General features: G+C 37.2%; 5 protein-coding genes across 7 annotated transcripts; 3 read left to right on the top strand and 2 right to left on the bottom strand.

The window, feature by feature from the left end:
* Positions 1–253: 253 nt before the first annotated feature.
* Positions 254–1,930, bottom strand: LOC114515999 (protein TEX261-like). The gene is made up of 6 exons (XM_028535342.1): positions 1,778–1,930; positions 1,547–1,626; positions 1,303–1,456; positions 1,072–1,139; positions 760–874; positions 254–685 (listed from the first exon to the last, which is right to left on the bottom strand). The coding sequence occupies exons 1-6, from the start codon at positions 1,842–1,844 to the stop codon at positions 570–572; spliced, it is 600 nt and encodes a 199-aa protein (XP_028391143.1). The 5' UTR covers positions 1,845–1,930; the 3' UTR covers positions 254–569.
* A 67-nt stretch (positions 1,931–1,997) lies between these two features.
* On the top strand, positions 1,998–2,568 carry LOC114516000. The gene has a single exon (XM_028535343.1). It carries the CDS (start codon positions 2,020–2,022, stop codon positions 2,560–2,562), a length of 543 nt encoding a protein of 180 aa, XP_028391144.1. The 5' UTR covers positions 1,998–2,019; the 3' UTR covers positions 2,563–2,568.
* Positions 2,569–2,762: 194 nt separating this feature from the next.
* On the bottom strand, positions 2,763–3,949 carry LOC114515998 (ankyrin repeat domain-containing protein 53-like). The gene is made up of 2 exons (XM_028535340.1): positions 3,508–3,949; positions 2,763–3,424 (listed from the first exon to the last, which is right to left on the bottom strand). Exons 1-2 carry the CDS (start codon positions 3,897–3,899, stop codon positions 2,782–2,784), a joined length of 1,035 nt encoding a protein of 344 aa, XP_028391141.1. The 5' UTR covers positions 3,900–3,949; the 3' UTR covers positions 2,763–2,781.
* A 229-nt stretch (positions 3,950–4,178) lies between these two features.
* Positions 4,179–10,582, top strand: LOC114515995 (major surface-labeled trophozoite antigen 417-like). 3 transcript variants are annotated; one of them, XM_028535335.1, is made up of 24 exons: positions 4,184–4,404; positions 5,049–5,135; positions 5,216–5,354; positions 5,562–5,599; positions 5,746–5,809; positions 5,931–6,019; positions 6,105–6,168; positions 6,357–6,445; positions 6,530–6,593; positions 6,691–6,779; positions 6,914–6,977; positions 7,059–7,147; positions 7,305–7,368; positions 7,477–7,565; positions 7,741–7,804; positions 7,878–7,966; positions 8,269–8,332; positions 8,406–8,494; positions 8,773–8,887; positions 9,007–9,098; positions 9,177–9,289; positions 9,508–9,612; positions 9,897–9,997; positions 10,110–10,582. In XM_028535335.1, exons 1-24 carry the CDS (start codon positions 4,365–4,367, stop codon positions 10,192–10,194), a joined length of 1,986 nt encoding a protein of 661 aa, XP_028391136.1. In that variant the 5' UTR covers positions 4,184–4,364; the 3' UTR covers positions 10,195–10,582. The 3 variants fall into 3 exon arrangements, 2 of the variants coding, with proteins under 2 accessions (XP_028391137.1, XP_028391136.1); XR_003686260.1 differs by lacking the exons at positions 9,897–9,997; positions 10,110–10,582 and having other exon boundaries at positions 4,179–4,404; positions 9,007–9,100; positions 9,178–9,289; positions 9,508–9,600; XM_028535336.1 differs by lacking the exons at positions 8,269–8,332; positions 8,406–8,494 and having other exon boundaries at positions 4,182–4,404.
* Positions 10,583–10,659: 77 nt separating this feature from the next.
* Positions 10,660–16,493, top strand: LOC114515994 (cilia- and flagella-associated protein 58-like). The gene is made up of 18 exons (XM_028535334.1): positions 10,660–10,798; positions 11,129–11,194; positions 11,518–11,733; positions 11,811–11,959; positions 12,046–12,118; positions 12,228–12,311; positions 12,498–12,692; positions 12,769–13,066; positions 13,207–13,289; positions 13,421–13,513; positions 13,595–13,792; positions 13,886–14,236; positions 14,405–14,510; positions 14,648–14,765; positions 14,912–15,023; positions 15,171–15,248; positions 15,504–15,784; positions 16,041–16,493. Exons 1-18 carry the CDS (start codon positions 10,790–10,792, stop codon positions 16,156–16,158), a joined length of 2,628 nt encoding a protein of 875 aa, XP_028391135.1. The 5' UTR covers positions 10,660–10,789; the 3' UTR covers positions 16,159–16,493.
* Positions 16,494–20,478: the final 3,985 nt, after the last annotated feature.

The following is a 20,478-nucleotide window of genomic DNA, read 5'->3' on the forward strand; positions in this document are numbered from 1 at the left end:
TCCTTCTACGCGTGGGTAAATCGAGCGACTTCGAGTATGGTCATGAATGGTCTGGAACCAGTGTCTGGTACTGTATAAGTGACGTCATAAGTGACGTGTGTGATGTGTGACGTATGAAGTGATGTCATTGTTGCGGTGAATTCTCTAACTGCGTGGTATCCCATATTCATTGTGTGATGATTTATTTATTAACAAGAATGGTTTTATATTGAGAATTCGGGAAGGTAGTCTTAGGAGAGATTACAAAGATGACTGTTGTTAAAACTCTTTAATGAAAAAAATACGAGATTTACAGAGTAAACCGAAAGAAATTTCTATTTGTACAGACAGCTGTCACAGCTCTGAAAACTATCGTACTTATGATCATCACACTGTTTCTTTACCGCGTAAAGCTCTGGTGTCTTTCGTCTTTATTTTTTCCACTCTACCTCCAATAGTAAACGCGCTATTAAGATTTGAGAGGAATCCATGCGGTAGCAGCGTTGGTTAAACACTTTATAAGTATAATAAAACACGGGCATTTTAATGATTTTACAAGTGAATATCATCTATAGTTCTCTTTTTTCATATTAAAAGCTCTTAACAGATCGCGTAGGAAAAATGTTCTGCAATTGAGAGTATATGAAATCAAATATCGCGAGTATTCCTTGTCGTTTCGATGATGATTGACCAACATATGTGTAATCTGAAAAAAAGGCATAAATTTGAAGTATTTGTCTTGCGTGTGGCAGATGACGTGCTCCAGAAAGAAATACACACCTGTGTTTGGGCCTTGTTGCATGGAGGCTGTTGGTAGGACATTATCATTTGCTGATAAGGACACGAAGAATGCAAAAGGTAGAATCCAAAGGCAGACAGTGAAATATCCAAGTATCTGAAGAAGACAACAAGTTATAACATAGATCTTTGGATCCGCAGAGGAATGTATTTTGATATTGCTTTATGGTGGCAAAGGGCTGGGCCCACTTCCTCCCAAGGGAGGTGGGGGTAGCTTTCCCCACTGCCCACTTGGAGTGCGTGTCCCTTTATGAGTGAGGATGTCCAGGGAGTATATATTTCTTTATACTGTACCTCAGAGAATGCATAGTACACTTGTGAGAAAAACTGAAATGCCAAATAGTGGTTGACAAAAACTAATACTGGAAGAAAGAAAAATGGATTATCAATTTTTTTATATCAGGTATTCAAAAATCAGTTAACCTTAAGGAGCATCTGGCTTAGCACCCCTCTCAAAATCTGTCTGAGTGTCTGCAATATGCATGGTATTAATTCATTGCATCTATAATATATTTATTTACACACCTACACTGAGAAGAAAAACAGGAGACGTGAACGAGATGTATGGAAAATCATTGAGCAATAAAAAGTAGACTACATTTGTAGCCAAACCAAGTGCTACAATGTACCAAGGGAAACTCTCAAACAATAACAGACCAACATAAGCAACTGTAACAACCTGGTAGAAAAACACAAGATATGTTAAGCCATTGTTCAATTTTGTCAAAGGTATATGATATTTTATTTTTTTGGTATTATTTCCACTTACACCAATCATAATCTTGATCATTCTGCCTGCGATGACAGTGTACTCTTCTACTAACTCTGCCAAATAGTACAGGGCTGATGCTAAAGCAGTAAATTAACCATATTTAATAAGGTACGAATAACACAGATTTATTAAGTACCAACGGCAGTTAGCAATATATAATTTCAGTACTGTACCATAACCATAATTAATACACAGTCCTACGAGTCTTCATCGTATGAATATACATACCCAGCGCTACTGTGACAAAGAGTATTTGAATACAGGTTGCAAACCAGCTTAGTAAATACAAAAACATTTTAAAATATTATCATATATCTGAAAAAAAAATCAAAAATACAATAAATATTTTTGGCTGTCAAACGCCATGTTGGCAAAAATGTTTCCACTACGAAATCCTGATTTTCAACATAGATCAGTGGCGTTCTGACGTCATAACTGAACAACTGAACTATATATATATTTTTAAAAAAATGGAGAATATCTCCTATACTTTTGAAAAGGGAAAGGTAGAAGATTCAAAGAGAATATACGAGGTTCATACCTCGGCCATAAAACAGCTTTGCTCGAGTCATTATGGGGAGAAAGAAATTTTAATATGGTCTGGAAAACAAAAGGAAGAAACATATATACCTTTCCTGGAAAGCGGAGCTATACTTGTTGCAAAAAGCAATGGGGTAGTAGTTGCCTTTATTCACCATACTGGTGGTCATGATGAGCAAGGTGATGCTAATGAATCAGGAGACTTGGATAATGAATTTGAAATAAAAGGCTTGTTTGTTGACCCAAGTCACAGCGGTCATGGTCTAGGTAGACTACTGTTCAACCAGGTTAAAACAATTGCATTGAAGCAAGATGCAAGATTTATAAAAGTATCTGCATCGTTAAATTCCCTACAATTTTACAGCAAATTGGGGTTTAAGGAGGTTGAAAGAGAGTCTCACCAAATTACATGCCAGTGTGCAGTTGATTGTGTGAAAATGATTTGGAAAAATGAAGAAATATTCTGTGGTTAACTTTTGTCAAGGCAATCCATTTGCTTTTAACCACTCAAACTTCATAATCATATATGACCCACTGATGATTGCTCATCAATAATAAATATTATCTTAATATATACATCAATGTAAATAAATTCCATTGGGCTAACTGTAGTATTCTGTCTTTGTATGTTACAACATATTTCTGTCTATTCATGTATTATTCTCTATATATTTCATTATTTAGCTTCAAATCTAACGACCAGCATCTCTCATAGCCTTTAATGTATCTTGTGCTCTCTGTCGTCTCTTAGATGCAGAGTTGTTTGCAAGTGGTATTAAGTCCAGACGTTTCTCCTCTTCAAACTCGTCCATATATTGATGATAAAGAGATTTCAACTCAAGCGGAAGTTCCGGTATTGATGAATTTGCAATCATGCCAGTTGCATGAACCTTTGGTAGAACTGGAGAAGGGCTTTTCTTTGGTTTTGGACCAGATTTAGGGTCAACAACCTTGACAGAAAATGGTTCATAGCACTCAAGTGTGTCTGATAATCCCTTGCTATCCAACCACTGTGCAAAGGCTGTCTTACACCTTTCAACTTTATGCGATTTTTCCTCCAGATCCAACCTCTGAATCTCCTCTTGCATATGTTCATTTTCCTCTGCAATCTTTATTTTGTGTTTTAGTTCATCTTCTTTATCAATATGCCACTGGTGAGCGTTCAATACCCTAACACATGTTCTATGGCCCCATATACGCGCATAGTCAACTGGTAACAGATTATCAGAGTCGAGAGAATTGATCATCGCTCCAGCATCAATAAGTGCTCTAAGACAATTAACATGGCCTGTAGACGCTGCTTGGTGTACTGGGGTGAAACCATTGTAATTTGGTCTAGAGGATGAAAAAAGCTGTCATTAGTTGATTATCTACAGTATTAACTGTCCAACTGGTGGATATCAATCTACCATACTCACTTTGATGGATCACCACCATGTTCTAGTAAGTATATCAGACACTTCAGAGAATTTGTTTTGTTTTTTGTATTGATAGCAAGGTGTACAGCTCTCCATCCCGTCTCGCTTTCCAAGTCAACTGGAACTCCTTGTTTTTCTATAAGAATTCTCAAGCACTCCAAATGTCCATTCATTGCAGCCAGATGTATTGTGCTAAAACCTTGTTTTTTAGTCTGACTGAGCGCCTTTTTAAAATTACTTCTTAACGTTTGTTCCAGCCATGTAACATCGCCCGAAGAACTGGCCATAAGAGAATCGTCGTCAATTTGTTTCTTAACTTCCATTTGTTTACGTCTTCTTCGATTCCCGCCATTAGAATGTCCTTTCGCGGCACTAATTGCAACATGAGTCATTCCGTACTATAAAATGAGTGGCGTTTTTGGTGCGATTTTGGAGAGAAGGTATGCTATTGTGATAGGTATTAACTTGTTATTTCTCACAGGAAATAAAGCATCAATTGAATTCTCTTTATATTGTTTGCAGTCGTCAAGGAAATAGGAAATACTCTAATGTTGCAAATTAATAATAGTAACACTTGAAAACGAGGTTCTTTTAGGGCGGTGACGTCAATGCTGACTGTGCAGAATGTTTGCGGGCTGAGCGACCTTGAACTACGAGTATTGATTTAATTTTGCATCGTAATATTGCTCAATGTTCCAGAAAAGTCAGGATTCCTTCACGATTTGCATGTGGAGCTTCCAACTTTTGTTTATTTTTAATGCGTCATGTGTTTAATCGTGTGATGGTCCTTCTATATCTTTGGAAAAGCTCTGATAAAGAAATCTTGATGTAAATTTATACGCTGCTATAGCTAGCTAATGTTCATGTCAATACGCCATTTCCTAGTATTTCTCACTGGTATGTTCTACACACATTACTACACTTTGTTGTCTTTTAATTTTACCATTTTCCTTGTCAGTTATGTTACTATATTTACCTTGGAAGAAATTTGCTTTATGGGCTAAATATGAGTTAGTGTTTGATGATTATAAATTTCGAATTTGCGCAGAAATGTTTGAACGTCATGGCAGTTTTAATAGTGATAATTTGTCATGGCACTTAAACCTGTCTTGTGATTCTCGTAGATAACTACAGGTTTGACTGTCAAATGAGTCAGCTTATTTCGTTAACACCTTCACCAGTACCTCTACTGACTAGCAAATTTCCAGTGTAATAATACTACAAAAAATTTAAGTGAAGGCCAGTCAAATTATATATTAAACTAATCAATGTAGTGACTTTCTATTAGAAAGTTAATTTTTTTACAATTGAATTCCGTATTTGATTAACCAAATTATTAGCTCATCTTGTGACCAGATATAATTTATTTTCACATTTTATGAAACACAACTTTTTGCTCATCAGTAGTGGCTTTAAGTTAATATAGAAGTCTATTGTTATGATGCTATGTTACAATTGTCGTTCCCATTGATATTTTATATTTTAAGAAAGCCATTTCATGTATATAAACCAATTGCAAGATTCATTTAAATTTATTTTAGTTATTGCTTTTGTTTGTCATTTGGATATCAGCTCTGGTGTAAGGCTATCTTGTGCAGCATGCCCGAAGGGTGCCTTTGCAAATCAAAGTATGTATTCATGCAGGTTTATCATTGATACAGGGATTTCGCATGTCAATTAATTGACCTTTTAATCTTATATTTTTCAGCATTACCTCCCTGTAAAAATTGTAATAAAACTGGTTTTTGCAATGGGGCTGTAAACTGTACAAAATGCCCAGCTGGAAGTTTTCAAAATGCGACTGGGCAAGCATTGTGTAAACAATGTCTTCCTGGGTATATTAGCAGGTATGTGTTCGCAACTATCTTATTCATTATGCCTGACTGGTCAAATTTTCATGCCTCTCATTAACAATTAAGTCCCAAAACACAACAGGAATCACTACCATTTAATATATTACAAACTTTCAATAATTTTGTTTTGACTGTTGCAGACATTATTGATATTATAAACGGAATAAATGGTAAATTTTGCCCTGAAATTTTATCTTATAGTAAAGCAGGTGGCTCAGTTTGTTCTGCATGTATACCAGGTATGGTCGTATTTTCATAACCATCACATTTGTTTCCAATGAGTTTCATCGTGTATGAAAATGAACAGTTTATCACTATGTACATAGTAATTGTTATGGCACTTTGAACAAGTAGTTAGAAATTAACCAGCCTATTTTTCTTTAAGGAGAATATCAACCTAAGAAAGGTGCTATTGCCTGTTTAAAATGTGCACCAGGAAATTTTTCAAGGTATATAATTCTATAATGTGTACTATATATAATGTGTACTATTCACTGGATCAAGATAATAAGAATTAGTCAATTACTTAGTAGTTAGTAACAACTAATTGAATGCTGGCTTTTTTAACAGTGGATCGCATAGTGTGCAATGTAAAACCTGTTCTGCTGGGTCCTTCAGCAAGTCACCAGGTTCAAAAGCTTGTACTCCATGTTCCAAAGGTACATAATTATTTGTTTGTTTCATCATAGATATTTTCCAATCAATTTAACTTTAATTCACGAAGCTTTGAAAAAATGTTTCCAGGTCATTATCAATCAAAGGAAGGTAGCACCTCATGCCAACCTTGTCCTGCAGGACAATTTTCAAAGTATGTTTCATAATTATAAACTATTATTTTTTGAACAAATACCATTGAATATATATAGATAAATATATAAAGATTGACTAATCATGCCTGTAGGTTCTGGAATATAGTATTTATACATTAGTCTTGCACAAAAGAATTTAAAACAAAATGTCTTCAATTTATTGAGAAACATAATTGTGTTCTTCTAGTGTAACAAAAAGCACAAAATGTCAAAACTGCTCTGCAGGAACATGTTCAAGTGTCACTGGATCAATTTTATGTACAGAATGCAAAGCAGGTTAACAGCTATGCTTCTCTGTTTAAATTTTTGCTTGTTAGTCAATGTTTTATGTAATATATATTGACACTGTCATCTTACCAGGCTCATATCAACCATCTCCTGGTAACAAGGCATGTCCACCTTGTCCAGCTGGCCATTATTCAGGGTACAATTAAATTTCTATCTAAAAATATTTGCAAAATGGCCAGGTCATTGATATTTTTCTAAAACTGGTCTTGAGAGAGAGACTTTTTTAATTTCAGATCAGCAAAAAGCATTAAATGTGAAGAATGTTCTGCAGGAACTTTTGCAAGTAAAGAAGGGTTGACAGCCTGTTCAGATTGCAAAGCAGGTATGCATTAGGTAACAAATCTTAGATTGGCTTTTCAATGGATGTTAATCTTACATATATTTGTACCTTAACAAGCTGGTTGGAGGAAAACAGGCTTCGTGGAACAAGTTTAAGATGTATTTACTCATCTTTAGGATATTATCAACCAAATAAAGGAGCCGAGGGCTGTCTGGAATGCAAACCAGGCCATTTTTCAAGGTAAACTACGAAGCCAAGAGAGTTCAAAACTTTCAATTGCTGCTCAATTATCATCAATATTTCTTCTCCAACTTTTTGTAGTAAAAGCAGAAGTACTGGATGTGAAGATTGCTCAGCAGGCACGTTTACAAACTCCAGCAAAATGACAAAATGCCTCAAGTGTGAAGCTGGTATGTTTTTCTAATAAAAATTGCCGAGAGGGAAGTTGATGGTATAAATATATATAAGCAGTATTCCATGACCCATGTACTAGCTCATGATTTTGCATGTATACCAACATGGTTTGGTCCAATTTAGCAAGATCATCAGCTTTGATTTCTTTTTTAGGGTATTATCAACCCAATAAGGCATCAAGTTCATGTTTAGCTTGTAAACCTGGGTATATTTCAAGGTACTGCCATAGAATGGTACTGTGTAATAAATATTTTATAGTTTTTCACTGATTAGATATCAACATTTATTGGGGCAGTTTTATATTTTTTGTTGTGTTTTTTTTCAGTGCTGTTCAAAGTATCAAATGCGAACCTTGCTCTTCTGGAACATTTGCTAACGTATCAGCATTAACCAAGTGCTACAATTGTCTAAAAGGTATATCTATTGCTATGAATTAAACCTGTTACAGTGCTGTACAAACCTGTTTCAGCACTGTACAAACCTGTTTCAAACCTGTTACAATGCTGTGCAGACTTGTTACGAACCTGTTACAATTTAGCAATGGTTTGGTCCAATTTAGCAAGATCATCAACTTTGATTTCTCTTCTAGGTTATTATCAACCCAAAAAGGCATCAAGTTCATGTTTAGCTTGTAAACCTGGGTATATTTCAAGGTACTGCCATAGTTTTTCATTGATGAAATATCAATATTGTGCTGTTTTATATTTGGGAATGGATTTTTTTTAGTGCTGTTCAAAGTATCAAATGCAAACCTTGCTCTCCTGGAACATTTGCTAACGTATCAGCATTAACCAAGTGCTACAATTGTCCAAAAGGTATATCTATTGCTATGAATTAAACCTGTTACAGTACTGTACAAACCTGTTACAGTACTGTACAAACCTGTTTCAGCACTGTACAAACCTGTTTCAAACCTGTTACAATGCTGTACAAACTTGTTAGGAACCTGTTACAGTACTGTACAAACCTGTTTCAGCACTGTACAAACCTGTTTCAAACCTGTTACAATGCTGTACAAACTTGTTAGGAACCTGTTACAGTACTGTACAAACCTGTTACAATTGAGCCATGGTTTGGTCCAATTTAGCAAGATCATCAACTTTGATTTCTCTTCTAGGTTATCATCAACCCAATAAGGCATCAAGTTCATGTTTAGCTTGTAAACCTGGGTATATTTCAAGGTACTGCCATAGTTTTTCATTGATGAAATATCAATATTGTGCTGTTTTATATTTGGGGATGGATTTTTTTCAGTTCTGTTCAAAGTATCAAATGCAAACCTTGCTCTCCTGGAACATTTGCTAACGTATCAGCATTAACCAAGTGCTACAATTGTCCAAAAGGTATATCTATTGCTATGAATTAAACCTGTTACAGTGCTGTACAAACCTGTCACAAACCTGTTACAGCAATGTACAAACCTGTTTCAGCACTGTACAAACCTGTTTCAAACCTGTTTCAAACCTGTTACAGTACTGTAGGAACTTGTTACGAACCTGTTACAGTACTTTACGACCCCTTCTCTAGCAGGATTAAACCTTGTTAAAAATTTAGCTGATTCTGGCATAACAAAGGTTTTTACTGTGATTTATAATTTCTTATTTCTATATTCATCTGTAAGGTTATTACAATACCTTATCAAATGCAACCAAATGTCTCGCCTGTGGTAATGGAACATACCAAAGCAGCGAGGGAAAAACGTCGTGTGAAGTATGTCCTGTTGGTTATGTGTGTAGGTAAGGCGTCTTCATGCTGTGTACTGCGATATTCCTCTCAGTTTTTAACGCGTTTTGGCTGCAAGTTTTCGATACACCTCCACAAATTAATATGCTTCGTTTCTCGCTTTTTTCTCCAGTCATTCAGGCTGTAGTGAGTGTATGTTATGTCCAGGTGGTCAAGATACAAACTTTAAACCTGGACAAATGAAATGTTCTGAATGTCAAAACGGTATGGCGTGTACAAAAAGTTCCTTCACGATCTAACTGTAACTCCGCAGATTCAATGAATCGTTGCATATTTTTACAGGTTTTTTCAAACCCGAAGGAACAGTTTCCTGTCAGCCGTGTCCTAGTGGATATTATCAAGTTCATTTTGGAAGCAGAAGTTGTGTAGAGTGCCCTCGCGGGTTTTATTGTCCGGTGAGTAAGATCCATTTGGAACTACGATAGGATTCAATGAATTCACCCTTGGGTGTGACCATCTCCCTAACCTCTAATGGATAGATTAGTTAGCAGGGTTAAGGTGCCAACCAGTCCTGTTCCCAATCTTTTCTCATGCAGGACAAGTGATTTTTGAGTTTGAAATGGTTGGAGTCATATTTTAACGCCTGTTTTCATTCACTTCTGGTTCTATGTAGAACGCAGGTCAGGGACCTGTGGCTTGCTCCTATGATGAGTCATGTCCTCCTGGTAGTGTCGAACCTGGTGATCCCTGTCCAGATTTGTATGAGAGAAGTGGAGAGGTTTGTGTTAACCCGAGCAATGAAATACGACAAAATCGTGTCTGAGGTGTTGTCCTTATAGAAAAATATTTAACCTCTCCCAGGTGGCTTTTAACTTGACGCTAGATTTTTATGGACAGAGCATCGTTTACCTTACCTTTCCTTCGCCGCTCGTCGCCCCGATACCCCATAAGAAAGGTATAAGCTGAACGTAAGGTAAAGAATGCTCTGCTAGCGGGGTATACAGTATTGCGAGTCTTACAGAGGAAATCGATTGACAGAATTTTACATGTTGTGTTTTGCAGACGTGTTATCCTGGGGTATCTCTAATCATCCTCATAACTGCTTCTATCATTGTTGGCGTCGCTCTTATTGCGGTTATCGTAAAACGTTTACGACGACGAAGGTCAGTCGATGTTTTAAACTCCCATCTCTTCCAGGCATTCTTGTATTGGCTTTTACATCGCTATCCACAAATGTCAATTGAAAAATATCTGAAAGCCTTTTTGTTTATTTAGATTATTTAGCATAACGGCAAGAACAAGAAGAGAACGAGAAGGACTTCTCAGTAATAACAGCGCACCAAGCTATGCTGGCTGGTGACCCTCAATGAAACACATCACTCAAAAACTATTAAACCGAGTAAAAATATTTTGCTATTTCGATATCTGAAGTCACACATGCACAACGAAATAGTTTTAACAGAACAGATTCGAGATTGCTCCATACTTAACGGGTGTTGATCTGCACTTGAATATTATATTTAATAAATTTCTAAATAACTTATGTATAACCTACTATAAAAAACCTATCAGAAGTTAATTACACCCAACAAAATTTGACGGTGTCAACAAACGAAATCCAGAAAACAGCTTTGAAGACGAAATTGCTAGAGTTAATAATCATAATCGATTTAGTTCAGCTTTATTCTAAGAGAGTCTAAGAAAAAGTACATGTGGTAAAAACTATTTAATATATATTTCAATTTTAATATTGTTATTCATCGCTGTCGTAATCAAGAGAGTTCCAGAGGAGACGTCGGAACGGTGAACCATGGTAGGAGCCTGGATCTGGTATTTCGTGATTACGTTGTCAAGGTAACAGAAACGATAGAGAAGAAATCCGCCATCATTTATACTTATACAAGAATGTAGAAAGAAAGGCATAATTTTATCAATACGAATAATCCCTTTTAAAAATGACGGAGGTAAGATGATAAAAGATATATTCGTCTTAACATTACGGTGAATTTAGATGCTGTGTGATGATAGAAACTATTAAAATTGTGGAAGGAGTTACGGCTTCGACTCGAGCACTATTGTGTGTTGTTATTTTGTTTTGAATTATATTCTAGCCAGATAAACAACTAAATATACGTAGATCGGAAAAGCAATTCCCTTCTGCAATATACAGGATATATTTTATGCCAGTAAAGCCCATCTGGGATGCGTTGGTCTGGAATGGTAGATATAAAATACCAATACGCTATAGCCTATAGACATCTTTAAAATTGAATTATCCGATAATTTCTTTGTAGAAATCGTCTGAGAAGCCTGCCTTTGAGGAAAATGCTTTTGAAGTTTTGGAACGAGACTTTCAGGAGGTAATGGGTTTAAATAGACTGATTTATGTATATATACAATGCAAATGTCTTAAATTTTGAGTGAATACCCGATTGCAATTTGTGCATGATCTTGGGATCTACTTACATAAGCCTGGTTACCTGACTCAGGATCATGTTATTTGCTTATTCAAATACCTCAAAGTCATTTCATGCTTTTTTTAAATCTCAGTTAAGCCAGATCATGTCAACAGCAACAAATGTGTACCCCTGTGACATTATTCATTTAACTTTTAGCCAATTCTTTATTGTCACAAACTGAACGATACTGGGATATTCACCTGTAGTCACTTACATATATTTAGGTGCTGGGTGAGCTTATGGGCGATAAAAGTTTGGAGAAGTTTCGAGTGGAATATGAGAAGTTACATCGAGCTTTAAAGAAATCCCACGAGAGTGAAAAACGACTGATGCAGAAATGTCGAGAACTAAATGGCGAGATTGTGGCAAATGCCGCCAAGGTTCAGACTGCATTGAAACTTTCACAAGAAGATCAAAACACAATTTCCTCTCTAAAAAAGGTGAGTGCTATTTCCTCATAGCACTTTTTGATCAGGAAATGTGATCATGGTTATAAGTATTTTCTTTGGTAAACCAGGAAATTGAGAAAGCGTGGAAGATGGTTGATGCAGCTCATGACAAGGAACAAAGAGCCAGGGAAACTATTCAGTCGTTGAAATTAGAAATTTCAAACTTGAGTAAACTGGTTGAACAAGGAGCTGGTCTTTCCATGGGTCAGGATCACAGGTAGTAATGCCATCATTCGGTTAATTAACTACTGTATGATGTTATTTTCATAAGTCTTTGGCTTATGGCATTTTACATGTTTCTAGCATAAATGAATTGTTAAAAATCAAAGATGATCTCACAAAAGAAAGGGATGAAAAATTACAAGAAATCACGAAGGTAAGACTTGATAATCAGTTATCATGTACTGTACGTTGTCAGAAATTGTGGTAGTAACTGGTCCGTGTTAGTTCAACATTTAATGATTGATGTAATTTTTGTTGTTCAGCTGCGTGAAGAGTTGTCATTGTTGCTGGCAAAACAACAGAAAGCTGAACAAGAGAAAGGTGAAGCAGAGATGAGAATTGCAGAGGTTTGTTTGCATCATTTCTTTTTGAAGGCATTCAAGAATGATTGGGGGGGGGGTGCTTTCACAAACAATTGCTGAACACGGTACAAGAGAAACGATTGCACAGCACGAAAAAACGATTAGACATTTGAAGCATTTTTACAGTCCTGAAGCACCATGGATGAAGGATTTGTTTGTTGTTTTTGGCAGTTGAAGGAAGATATACAAGTGAAGAATAACGAAGCACAACGGGAGAGTCGAAAGAAAGAGAAGATGGAACGTGAATTGAAAACGGCAAAGACTGAACTGGAGAGCAAAGGAGGAGAATTGAAAACAAAACAAAATCAACTTCAGAAAGCTCTGGATGACATCTCGAGATTAGAACAACAACTCAAGGAGCAGAGAGTGAGTGTATTACGTTAATCTTTCCCAGAATGTCGGGATTTCCGAGAATCTGACAATATGATTTTCGACACTTTAGATTCTAAATGAGAAAGCAACGAAGGACAACGACTTGTTGAACACTCGTCTGACAAAGGTTCAGCAGGATTTTGAAAGTCAGTTGTTGAACTGCGATCAGCTGGCGACAGAGAATGGACAGAAGATGATGGAACTGAAGGCGAAGGAAGATGAGATTAGTATCATGAAACAAGATTCTGTAAGATTGACCAAGATGAGAGAGACGATTCAGAGAAAACTACGAACAACTGAAGATCAGAAAATGGAAGTGGAACAGCAGAAAGAGATCTTGAAGAGTCAAATCAGCGGTTTAGAAAAAGGTATCTTTCATTTGAATATTAAAAAAACGAGTACTGTACCTGAAGCTGAAGTGAATTGAAGAGTTGAGCTGTGGCTGCGCAAACATATTCGCAAGGAAACGGGACTTGAAGTCTGATATGCATGATCTTTCTCATCCTAGAGCTGGAAGCGAGCAAAAAACAAACGGAAGCTGATAAAAAAGTAATTGATGATCTTGTGCGGGAGCGAGATATACTAAATAAGGTGAGAGAAATTCTTCATCTTCAGTTTGATGCGCCAGAAGCCCGTTCTTGGCATTATCACCCTGGCGTCTGTTGAATGAAAAAATCCTAATATAAAAATTGTATTTATTAACTGTACTTCCACCGCCATAGAATCTCCTGAAAGCAGCCAGTGCAACTCAAAAACAGCTTGGTCTGGTCCGTTTGAACGAACAGACCAGAAAGAATCTTGAGCAGGAAATTCAGGTAAGTCTTCATAAATGAACGTTTATGAGAAAGATCTTCTTGATAAGGTTCTCACTAACCGCGCACGTCGGGTTTTCTCAGAATTATAAAGATGAAGCGCAGAAGCAGAGGAAGATTATTTTCCAGCTGGAGAAGGAACGAGACAGGTACATCAACGAAGCCGGGGAGCTCACTCAAAAAGTCTTACAACATATGGAGGATGTTAAAGTGAGAGAGATGCAGATCTTTGATTACAAGAAGAAGATAGCAGAGGCTGAAACGAAGTTAAAACAACAGCAGGTAAACACTGAAGCTGTTTCTTTGTAAAAGAAAACGGAGTTTTTGATTGGTAGTAGGAAGTATTTGCGTTTATATTTGTGCTTTTGTTTGCAGAATTTATACGAGGCGGTGCGTAGTGACAGGAATTTGTACAGCAAGAACTTGATTGAATCTCAAGACGAGATCACGGAGATGAAACGAAAACTGAAGATCATGAATCATCAGATTGATCAGTTGAAGGAGGAGATTACCGCAAAGGAATCCGCTCTTGTGAAGGAACATCTTGAGCACCAGAGAGTGGAGAAAGAGAAAGACGCTTTGAAGGCTGAGCTTCAGAGAATGAAACAAGAAGCCGCCGAGAGTAAGGCTTATATTGAACAGCAAGAATCTGAAGAAAGAAAATTGCTGAAGATCATCTCTGAAGCAGATCAAGAACGGATGAGGCAAAAGAAGGAACTCGACCAGGTGGGTGGTCATCTGTCTAGGACAAAATAGCATTGAGAGGGTGGCCGGGGTAGGAAAGGATGGCAGGGGTTTGAGAGGGGGGTATAGGAGAGGGTAGGGACGAAGTGAGGATCTAAAGCTAATACTCCTATCAGTCTTCAATCATGACTAACTATGGTTTTGTCTCAGGTGATCAGTGAAAGAGATATTCTTGGCACTCAACTCGTGAGACGGAACGATGAGCTGGCTCTTCTCTATGAGAAAATCAAGATACAACAATCCACCCTGAACAAAGGTAATGAAATTGCAAAGACATCCCATGCTAGATCCCGGGTCAAGATTGTCAGGACACTCATTTCATGTAAAGACGTGAGATAGCATCTTTTCTCATGACTCAGTCACTCAGCTGAAGGTTTCATGGTGTATCTTTAGGTGAGATTCAGTACAGACAACGCTTGGAAGACATCAGATTATTGAAGTTAGAGATTAAGAAATTACGACGTGAGAAAGGAATTCTTACGAAGAATGTCGCCAATATTGAAGATCTCAGGTGCGTAAGAAGAATGAAAACCCCAGGAGAAATCCTGTTCGGATCCCTGTAAGGAGTCCCGTGGGGAGTCCTGTGGGGAGCCCCCAGTGAAACCAGAGAAGTTTCGAAAAACCGTTATGAAATGTGGAAGCATGATTTCATTTCAGACGCGAGGTTTACCACACACAGCGTGAGTTACTGCGCGAGAGGACGCGTTGCAAAGCTTTGGAAGAAGAGTTGGAGAACCCGATGAATATTCATCGCTGGCGGAAGTTGGAGGTCAGAGATCTTTGTTTTGATCAATACCTAGAAAATTTGTCTTCATCTTAGAAGAGGTGCTGCTATGGCTGCTAACAGAGACTCTTCAGTACTGCACACACACTTTTTGTGTATTTTTTTTAATCTTTTTAAATATTTCACCTCCAGGGAAGTGATCCAAGCACCTATGAGATGATTCAGAAGATTCAAACCTTACAAAGAAGACTCATCCAGAAGACAGAAGAGGTAAACGATTTTTATCATTGTGCTTTTTGTTTTACCATCGCTCTAAGAATGGTCAGCACCTCGCCATGCAATTTGGCAAACCAGAAGCGTGTTATATACAACTGGGATTCAGTTAGACCCTGTTAATTTTGTCTTCCAGGTTCTTGAGAAATAGCTCCTTCAATTTCCGCCAACTTTGGCTTCACTTTTAGCAACCAAGTTCCTATACTCCATATTATATATAGAGCTCACTGGTCAAACCCTGTTCATTTCCAGGTCGTTGAGAAAGAGCTCCTCATTCAAGAGAAAGAAAAGTTGTACATGGAACTGAAGCAAATCTTGGCTCGTCAACCAGGCCCCGAGGTCGCCGAGCAGGTGCAGTTATACCAACAAACATTGAAGGATAAAACTAAGCAGTTGAAGAGCATGGCTTCGGAACTAAACATGTACGAGGCACAAGTTAAGGAATATCAATATGAACTTGAAAGATTATCAAAAGAACTCCAAGAGGCGAAGAAAAAATATTATATGCAGAAGAGGAAAGAACAACAAGCACGGTATGTGATAGTTCAGAGCATTGCTGTTTTGTGGACTCTGCAAAATGTCCTTTTCCCATCTCCAACTTTCACTTGTTATCTTGAAGCAGATAACAACATGGTGGCCCGGTTCTTTACCTTACAACAACTCTTCCTACGCAGATAAGACTTCAGCCCAACTCTTAACATCAATTCAATATTATTTCTATATAAACGTAATAATTGGTGTTTCTATAGTACAATACGTTGCACTTCAAAATATGTTATTTTGTTTTAGTGAACGAGAGAGGACGATGCAGCAGGCGAACATACCACCATTTGCACCTCAAAGAACAGATGGTCCAAGATTTACTGGCGGTGGATTTAATCTTCAACCACCAAAAGCCGTCGCATGAGATCTCTCGTATATCTAACTATATGAATATTTCATATGTGTATAGTTTTGTATATAACTCGTGGTTGTCTAAGTTTATTGTCTTAAATGCATAGCTTCATTTCGTAATGTGGGCGCGTAATTTTGTGTGTAATTGCGGAGAGGATAGATATACTGTGTGCAGTTGTCGTTGCAATTTGGTCTAGCAATTTTCATCCTGTGAAATATACTATACACGTATATTCTATGCATCCGGAGTGTGTTTTCATCTCTCAAAAATACATAGGTGTTTGTGATTATAAAATAACATGTATATAACGCGTGTTCTGATTGGTTGAAGCCCGTGTTTGGATCAGGCCATCCAAACACGGAAGTTTAAAGTTTTAAAGAATTTAAATTTAAATTCAGGTCTTCTTGTTGTTATTTTATAAAACAATTACTTCGGCTCTTACAACATTCTTAACTCTCGCAACATTCCCGCGTGTTTGGACCAGGCCATCCAAACACGGAAACCATTAAGTAATTGTTAAATCTTGCGCGTTGGAGGATATTTTAATTAAGATGAAATGGCATACATAAAAAATGTCTTTTACAATAGAGATAATAAACAGATATTTCTAATTTCTCTAATAATATTGCCAATGAAAACTAATTCAACGTAATGCGCAAACGGTACTGTAATTTTAAAAGTCTTTAAGAATGATATCACATTTTTGTGGCAGATTGTTCATGAGACAATAATCTGCATGGTTACATGCAATTATTCTACCTTCGACCATTCATTCCATCAAGCATATTTCTTGGTTGCAATAAATACGTCCTTTGAACGGTTTCTAACTGGACACCATCTTTTAGGATTTTTCTCTCTGTCTTTTTCAAGTCACCATCGTGCTTCATTATAAACAAGCCACAATTCGTTCCATCAGGATTACAAGCTCTGTGAAGCAGAAGTCGCAAGTCCACTAACATTTGATTCGATAAGGATTCCAGACGATCATTATTGCACAAAGTATTGAGCGCACGTCTCATGCTCCTACAATGGGAACTACCATTATTAATCCATCTGTCTTGCAAACTTTTTGTCATCCCGACATAGACTTGCGAGACACTACCTGCTAGAGGATCATCAATTGTCTCGTCATCTTCCTCAAGTACCAGCCAGTAAAGATGTGATGTTTCATTTAGAATATCCCGCTCTCCTTCGATGATTCGTTTTGAGTTCTCTTTAATGTAATTTCTCAACGGTTCATATGATATCCACCCCACTTGATCGATATCATCTTCCAGCTGTTTCTTACTTCCTTCGTCTCCTTGGTTTTCATCGATAATAAATTTTCTTTCAAAAGCATCCCACTTCCATTTCGTCCACTTTGTCAACTTGTTATCCACATTTCTCACCCAGGTATAAACTGGAGGGCAAAGTTGATGAGAGTCCAACTCTTTAATTTCACTCAACTTCTCCTGTGCATGATATAACCTCGATATCACGTGGGCCTTTCTAGTTTGATATGTCATAACGGGTTTCCCAGAAGTCCTTTGCACTCGTCTCCCGGTCTCGACGTCATTGCAAAAGCCATAATAGCTGAACATTTCGGGAATCCCACTTCTTGTATCCCATACTGTTTTGAACTGGTTCTTAAACAGCTTGTAAACCGTTGCAGAAGCTACGTCACTATGGAGAATCTTAGCAAAATCCCGAGGTGACATAAACTTGCACGGTTTTGCTATTAAAAACTTCTCTTCTCCGATCCCCAAGCCGGTTTTTAATCCTTGATGAAAATCGTCGAATATATCTTTCGTGAAAAACCGTGGAATTCCTAAAAGGCTGTTAATAATTTTTCTAAGATCTTCTCTTCGTCTCAGCCTTTCATCAGCAGTGAGATTTAAATTCTGCACCGTTTCTTTAACAGCTTCGAGTGCATCCTTATGGCGCTTGGGATTTCTAATCAAACGGTAGCCTTTTCGTATGCTATTCTGAAACATTCCTGCTCCTGGTAGTTTGCGTATTTTCAGTTATATATAATGAATGATAGAGATGTGTACAGTGAACAAACGAACGCTGATGTCTTTTAAACAACATGCATATACAACTGAACCACCTGCTCCTATACTATAGCGAAACAATTATTGCATTTATTAATTATTATACTTTCGGTTTCAGTTCAGTTACTGCAGCAGTTAAAAGCATGTAAAATGAAATAGAAAATGAAGGCCGGCAAGTCTTAAACGGAAGGATGCTAATCATAGGCGAAGTCTGGCATTTTCTCGGAAATATATTCCAAACATACAATAAATCATATCATAAATATAGGGGCTGTTTATTATAGCTCAAAGTGAAACTCCATTTTTTTTCTACATTTTCGTTATACACTTACAAAAATTGTATGATGAAAAACATATTTCAAGAAGGAATCAACTGTGGTTTCTTTATTTACTTTCGTTATAAACATAGTAAAATTATAAAGTGAAAGACAAAACATTGCATGATGTTTTGTAAGGTTCAGCCTGGCCAGCCATGCAACATAAACACGATTTTGCCAAGCGACTGGTACTTGTACAAACTTGTAATTTCCAAGTTTGAAATCTTTTCTCAGCTGAGGGTGAGTAAAAATGCGTTTGAACTTTAGTTAAGTAACCAAAGAATACCCAAAATCAATAAAGTTGTCTCTTCAAACATTAAACACTACACTGTTAAGTGGATGAGGAGGCTTTTCGGCTTCTTTTACTCGAAACTTGCTTCAGTAGCATTGTAGATCTACTTGCTCCGAAGGCAATATTTTTTTCACCTAAATGACGGGATCAACGTGTCATCCTTTTACAGACTTCGGGGTTTACATTTATGACAAAGGTTTTAGGTTTGCCAGTTTTTTGCAATAGCTGTGTATACAGGCGTGCTTAGGTTACGATACAGTCCTGCGTCTGCATTTTAATTAAATGGTCTTGGATTACGATCGGTGAGAAGCACGTCAGGCGGACCTATATAGTGATGATTTCATATTTCATGACTAAATCATATTGCCCAATGCGAGCGAGTACTGTCAATTTCAGAGTTCAGACCAACGCGCATTCCTAATCAAACGTACGTGGGGTTGTCAGTGGTGTTGGAGTTCTTTGAGGTGCCGTGATGCGACCTTCAACGAGCAAATATCCTTTATTTGAATAGCTGTGGAGATCTTCACTTCCACAAGCAAAACATTGACTCATCAAACATTTGTTAAAAATGTGGTGGTCACACCAAGCTCTTCTTAATCAAGGCAGCAATCGTAAACAAATGAAATTTTAAATTGTCATACATGAGGTTAGAGTTGCTGTATGCTTCGCTATTCTTGCATGCTCCACATGTAGATTATGTAATCTAAACTTAGAAACATTTCAAGCTGTGTCCCTTTTTAATGAAATATTTCTAATCTTGCTGTTAACTTTATACAAACTATAATTATTTATCTTTCCATGCATCTGATATTTTTATTACACTGGCGTCAACAACAGGTACAGTTATCTGCCTGTAAAAACAAAGGAATCTCTCCAACAAATTTTTAAGGGGAGCCGACATCTTTCTTTTCAACTTTCAAGAAATTGTTCTCGTTTTTTCCTCCAACTGTGTCTAGTTCTATGCAAGAAAACTGAAAGACATAAATCGTCTTTTCCAGCCAAGTCATTTAGCTAATTAAGTGGAAATAAATAGAAGGTATGAAAGTATATTTTAGGCAAAACAGGTGTCCTTGAAAACCTCATGTAATGTTATGTAAGTTGAATTCCCACTGCATGACACCTGTTTGCATCTGTACGGCTGTACCAATGCTGGTGCACATAGCACCTCAAAGTGCAAGCGTCTGTGTTTGACCAGTCAGTTGACATAAGATAGTCTCGATTGTGATTGTATCATCACTTCAGTTATATTATCCAGATCAGTGATCTAATCTCACGCAACAGACTCCACGTCCACCTCTGACCTCTTCGCTCAAAGTTTTGTAGTTTCTAGAACACCCATCACGTCTGGAACATACGCTTTTTCTCACATATTTCATCAACTTTTCCGCATTTCAACAGATTGAAAAAGATTACAAGTATGAAGCCGTTGCGTTTGGGAAAATAAATTAAGGAGATTCATACTGCGGTTGTTAAATCAATAAACCTAAGATGAGAATGACGTATGCATGACGTACGGAGAGAAGAACTAATTATGCTCGCCGACACGTTACGTGAATGGGGGGATATTTTTGCTATAAAATAGTTTAAACCTAAGTTTTTCTTATATATCAAAATAGAGTGAAATTGAAGACGCTAATCAATGGCGATATACAAGACTCGATAACGATTCTACCATGATACCCTTCCCTTG

Source organism: Dendronephthya gigantea, unplaced genomic scaffold (genome assembly GCF_004324835.1).
Source record: "Dendronephthya gigantea isolate DGI-Jeju-01 unplaced genomic scaffold, DenGig_1.0 000005F, whole genome shotgun sequence".
NCBI lineage: Eukaryota > Metazoa > Cnidaria > Anthozoa > Malacalcyonacea > Nephtheidae > Dendronephthya > Dendronephthya gigantea.

What these genes read in the sequence shown, in the direction of transcription:
- LOC114515999 (XM_028535342.1), bottom strand. Translation starts at nt 1,844, where the DNA reads ATGTTTTTGTATTTACTAAGCTGGTTTGCAACCTGTATTCAAATACTC. An exon ending in CTTTGTCACAGTAGCGCTGG is followed by an intron (nt 1,627 to 1,777) that starts GTATGTATATTC and finishes TTACTGCTTTAG; the next exon opens with CATCAGCCCTGTACTATTTG. An exon ending in TGTACTATGCATTCTCTGAG is followed by an intron (nt 875 to 1,071) that starts GTACAGTATAAA and finishes TGTCTTCTTCAG; the next exon opens with ATACTTGGATATTTCACTGT.
- LOC114516000 (XM_028535343.1), top strand. Translation starts at nt 2,020, where the DNA reads ATGGAGAATATCTCCTATACTTTTGAAAAGGGAAAGGTAGAAGATTCA.
- LOC114515998 (XM_028535340.1), bottom strand. Translation starts at nt 3,899, where the DNA reads ATGACTCATGTTGCAATTAGTGCCGCGAAAGGACATTCTAATGGCGGG. An exon ending in CATGGTGGTGATCCATCAAA is followed by an intron (nt 3,425 to 3,507) that starts GTGAGTATGGTA and finishes TTCATCCTCTAG; the next exon opens with ACCAAATTACAATGGTTTCA.
- LOC114515995 (XM_028535335.1), top strand. Translation starts at nt 4,365, where the DNA reads ATGTTCATGTCAATACGCCATTTCCTAGTATTTCTCACTG. An exon ending in GGGTGCCTTTGCAAATCAAA is followed by an intron (nt 5,136 to 5,215) that starts GTATGTATTCAT and finishes TATATTTTTCAG; the next exon opens with CATTACCTCCCTGTAAAAAT. An exon ending in CCTGCAGGACAATTTTCAAA is followed by an intron (nt 6,169 to 6,356) that starts GTATGTTTCATA and finishes GTGTTCTTCTAG; the next exon opens with TGTAACAAAAAGCACAAAAT.
- LOC114515994 (XM_028535334.1), top strand. An exon ending in AAAAGAAGGAACTCGACCAG is followed by an intron (nt 14,237 to 14,404) that starts GTGGGTGGTCAT and finishes GTTTTGTCTCAG; the next exon opens with GTGATCAGTGAAAGAGATAT. An exon ending in TCATCCAGAAGACAGAAGAG is followed by an intron (nt 15,249 to 15,503) that starts GTAAACGATTTT and finishes GTTCATTTCCAG; the next exon opens with GTCGTTGAGAAAGAGCTCCT.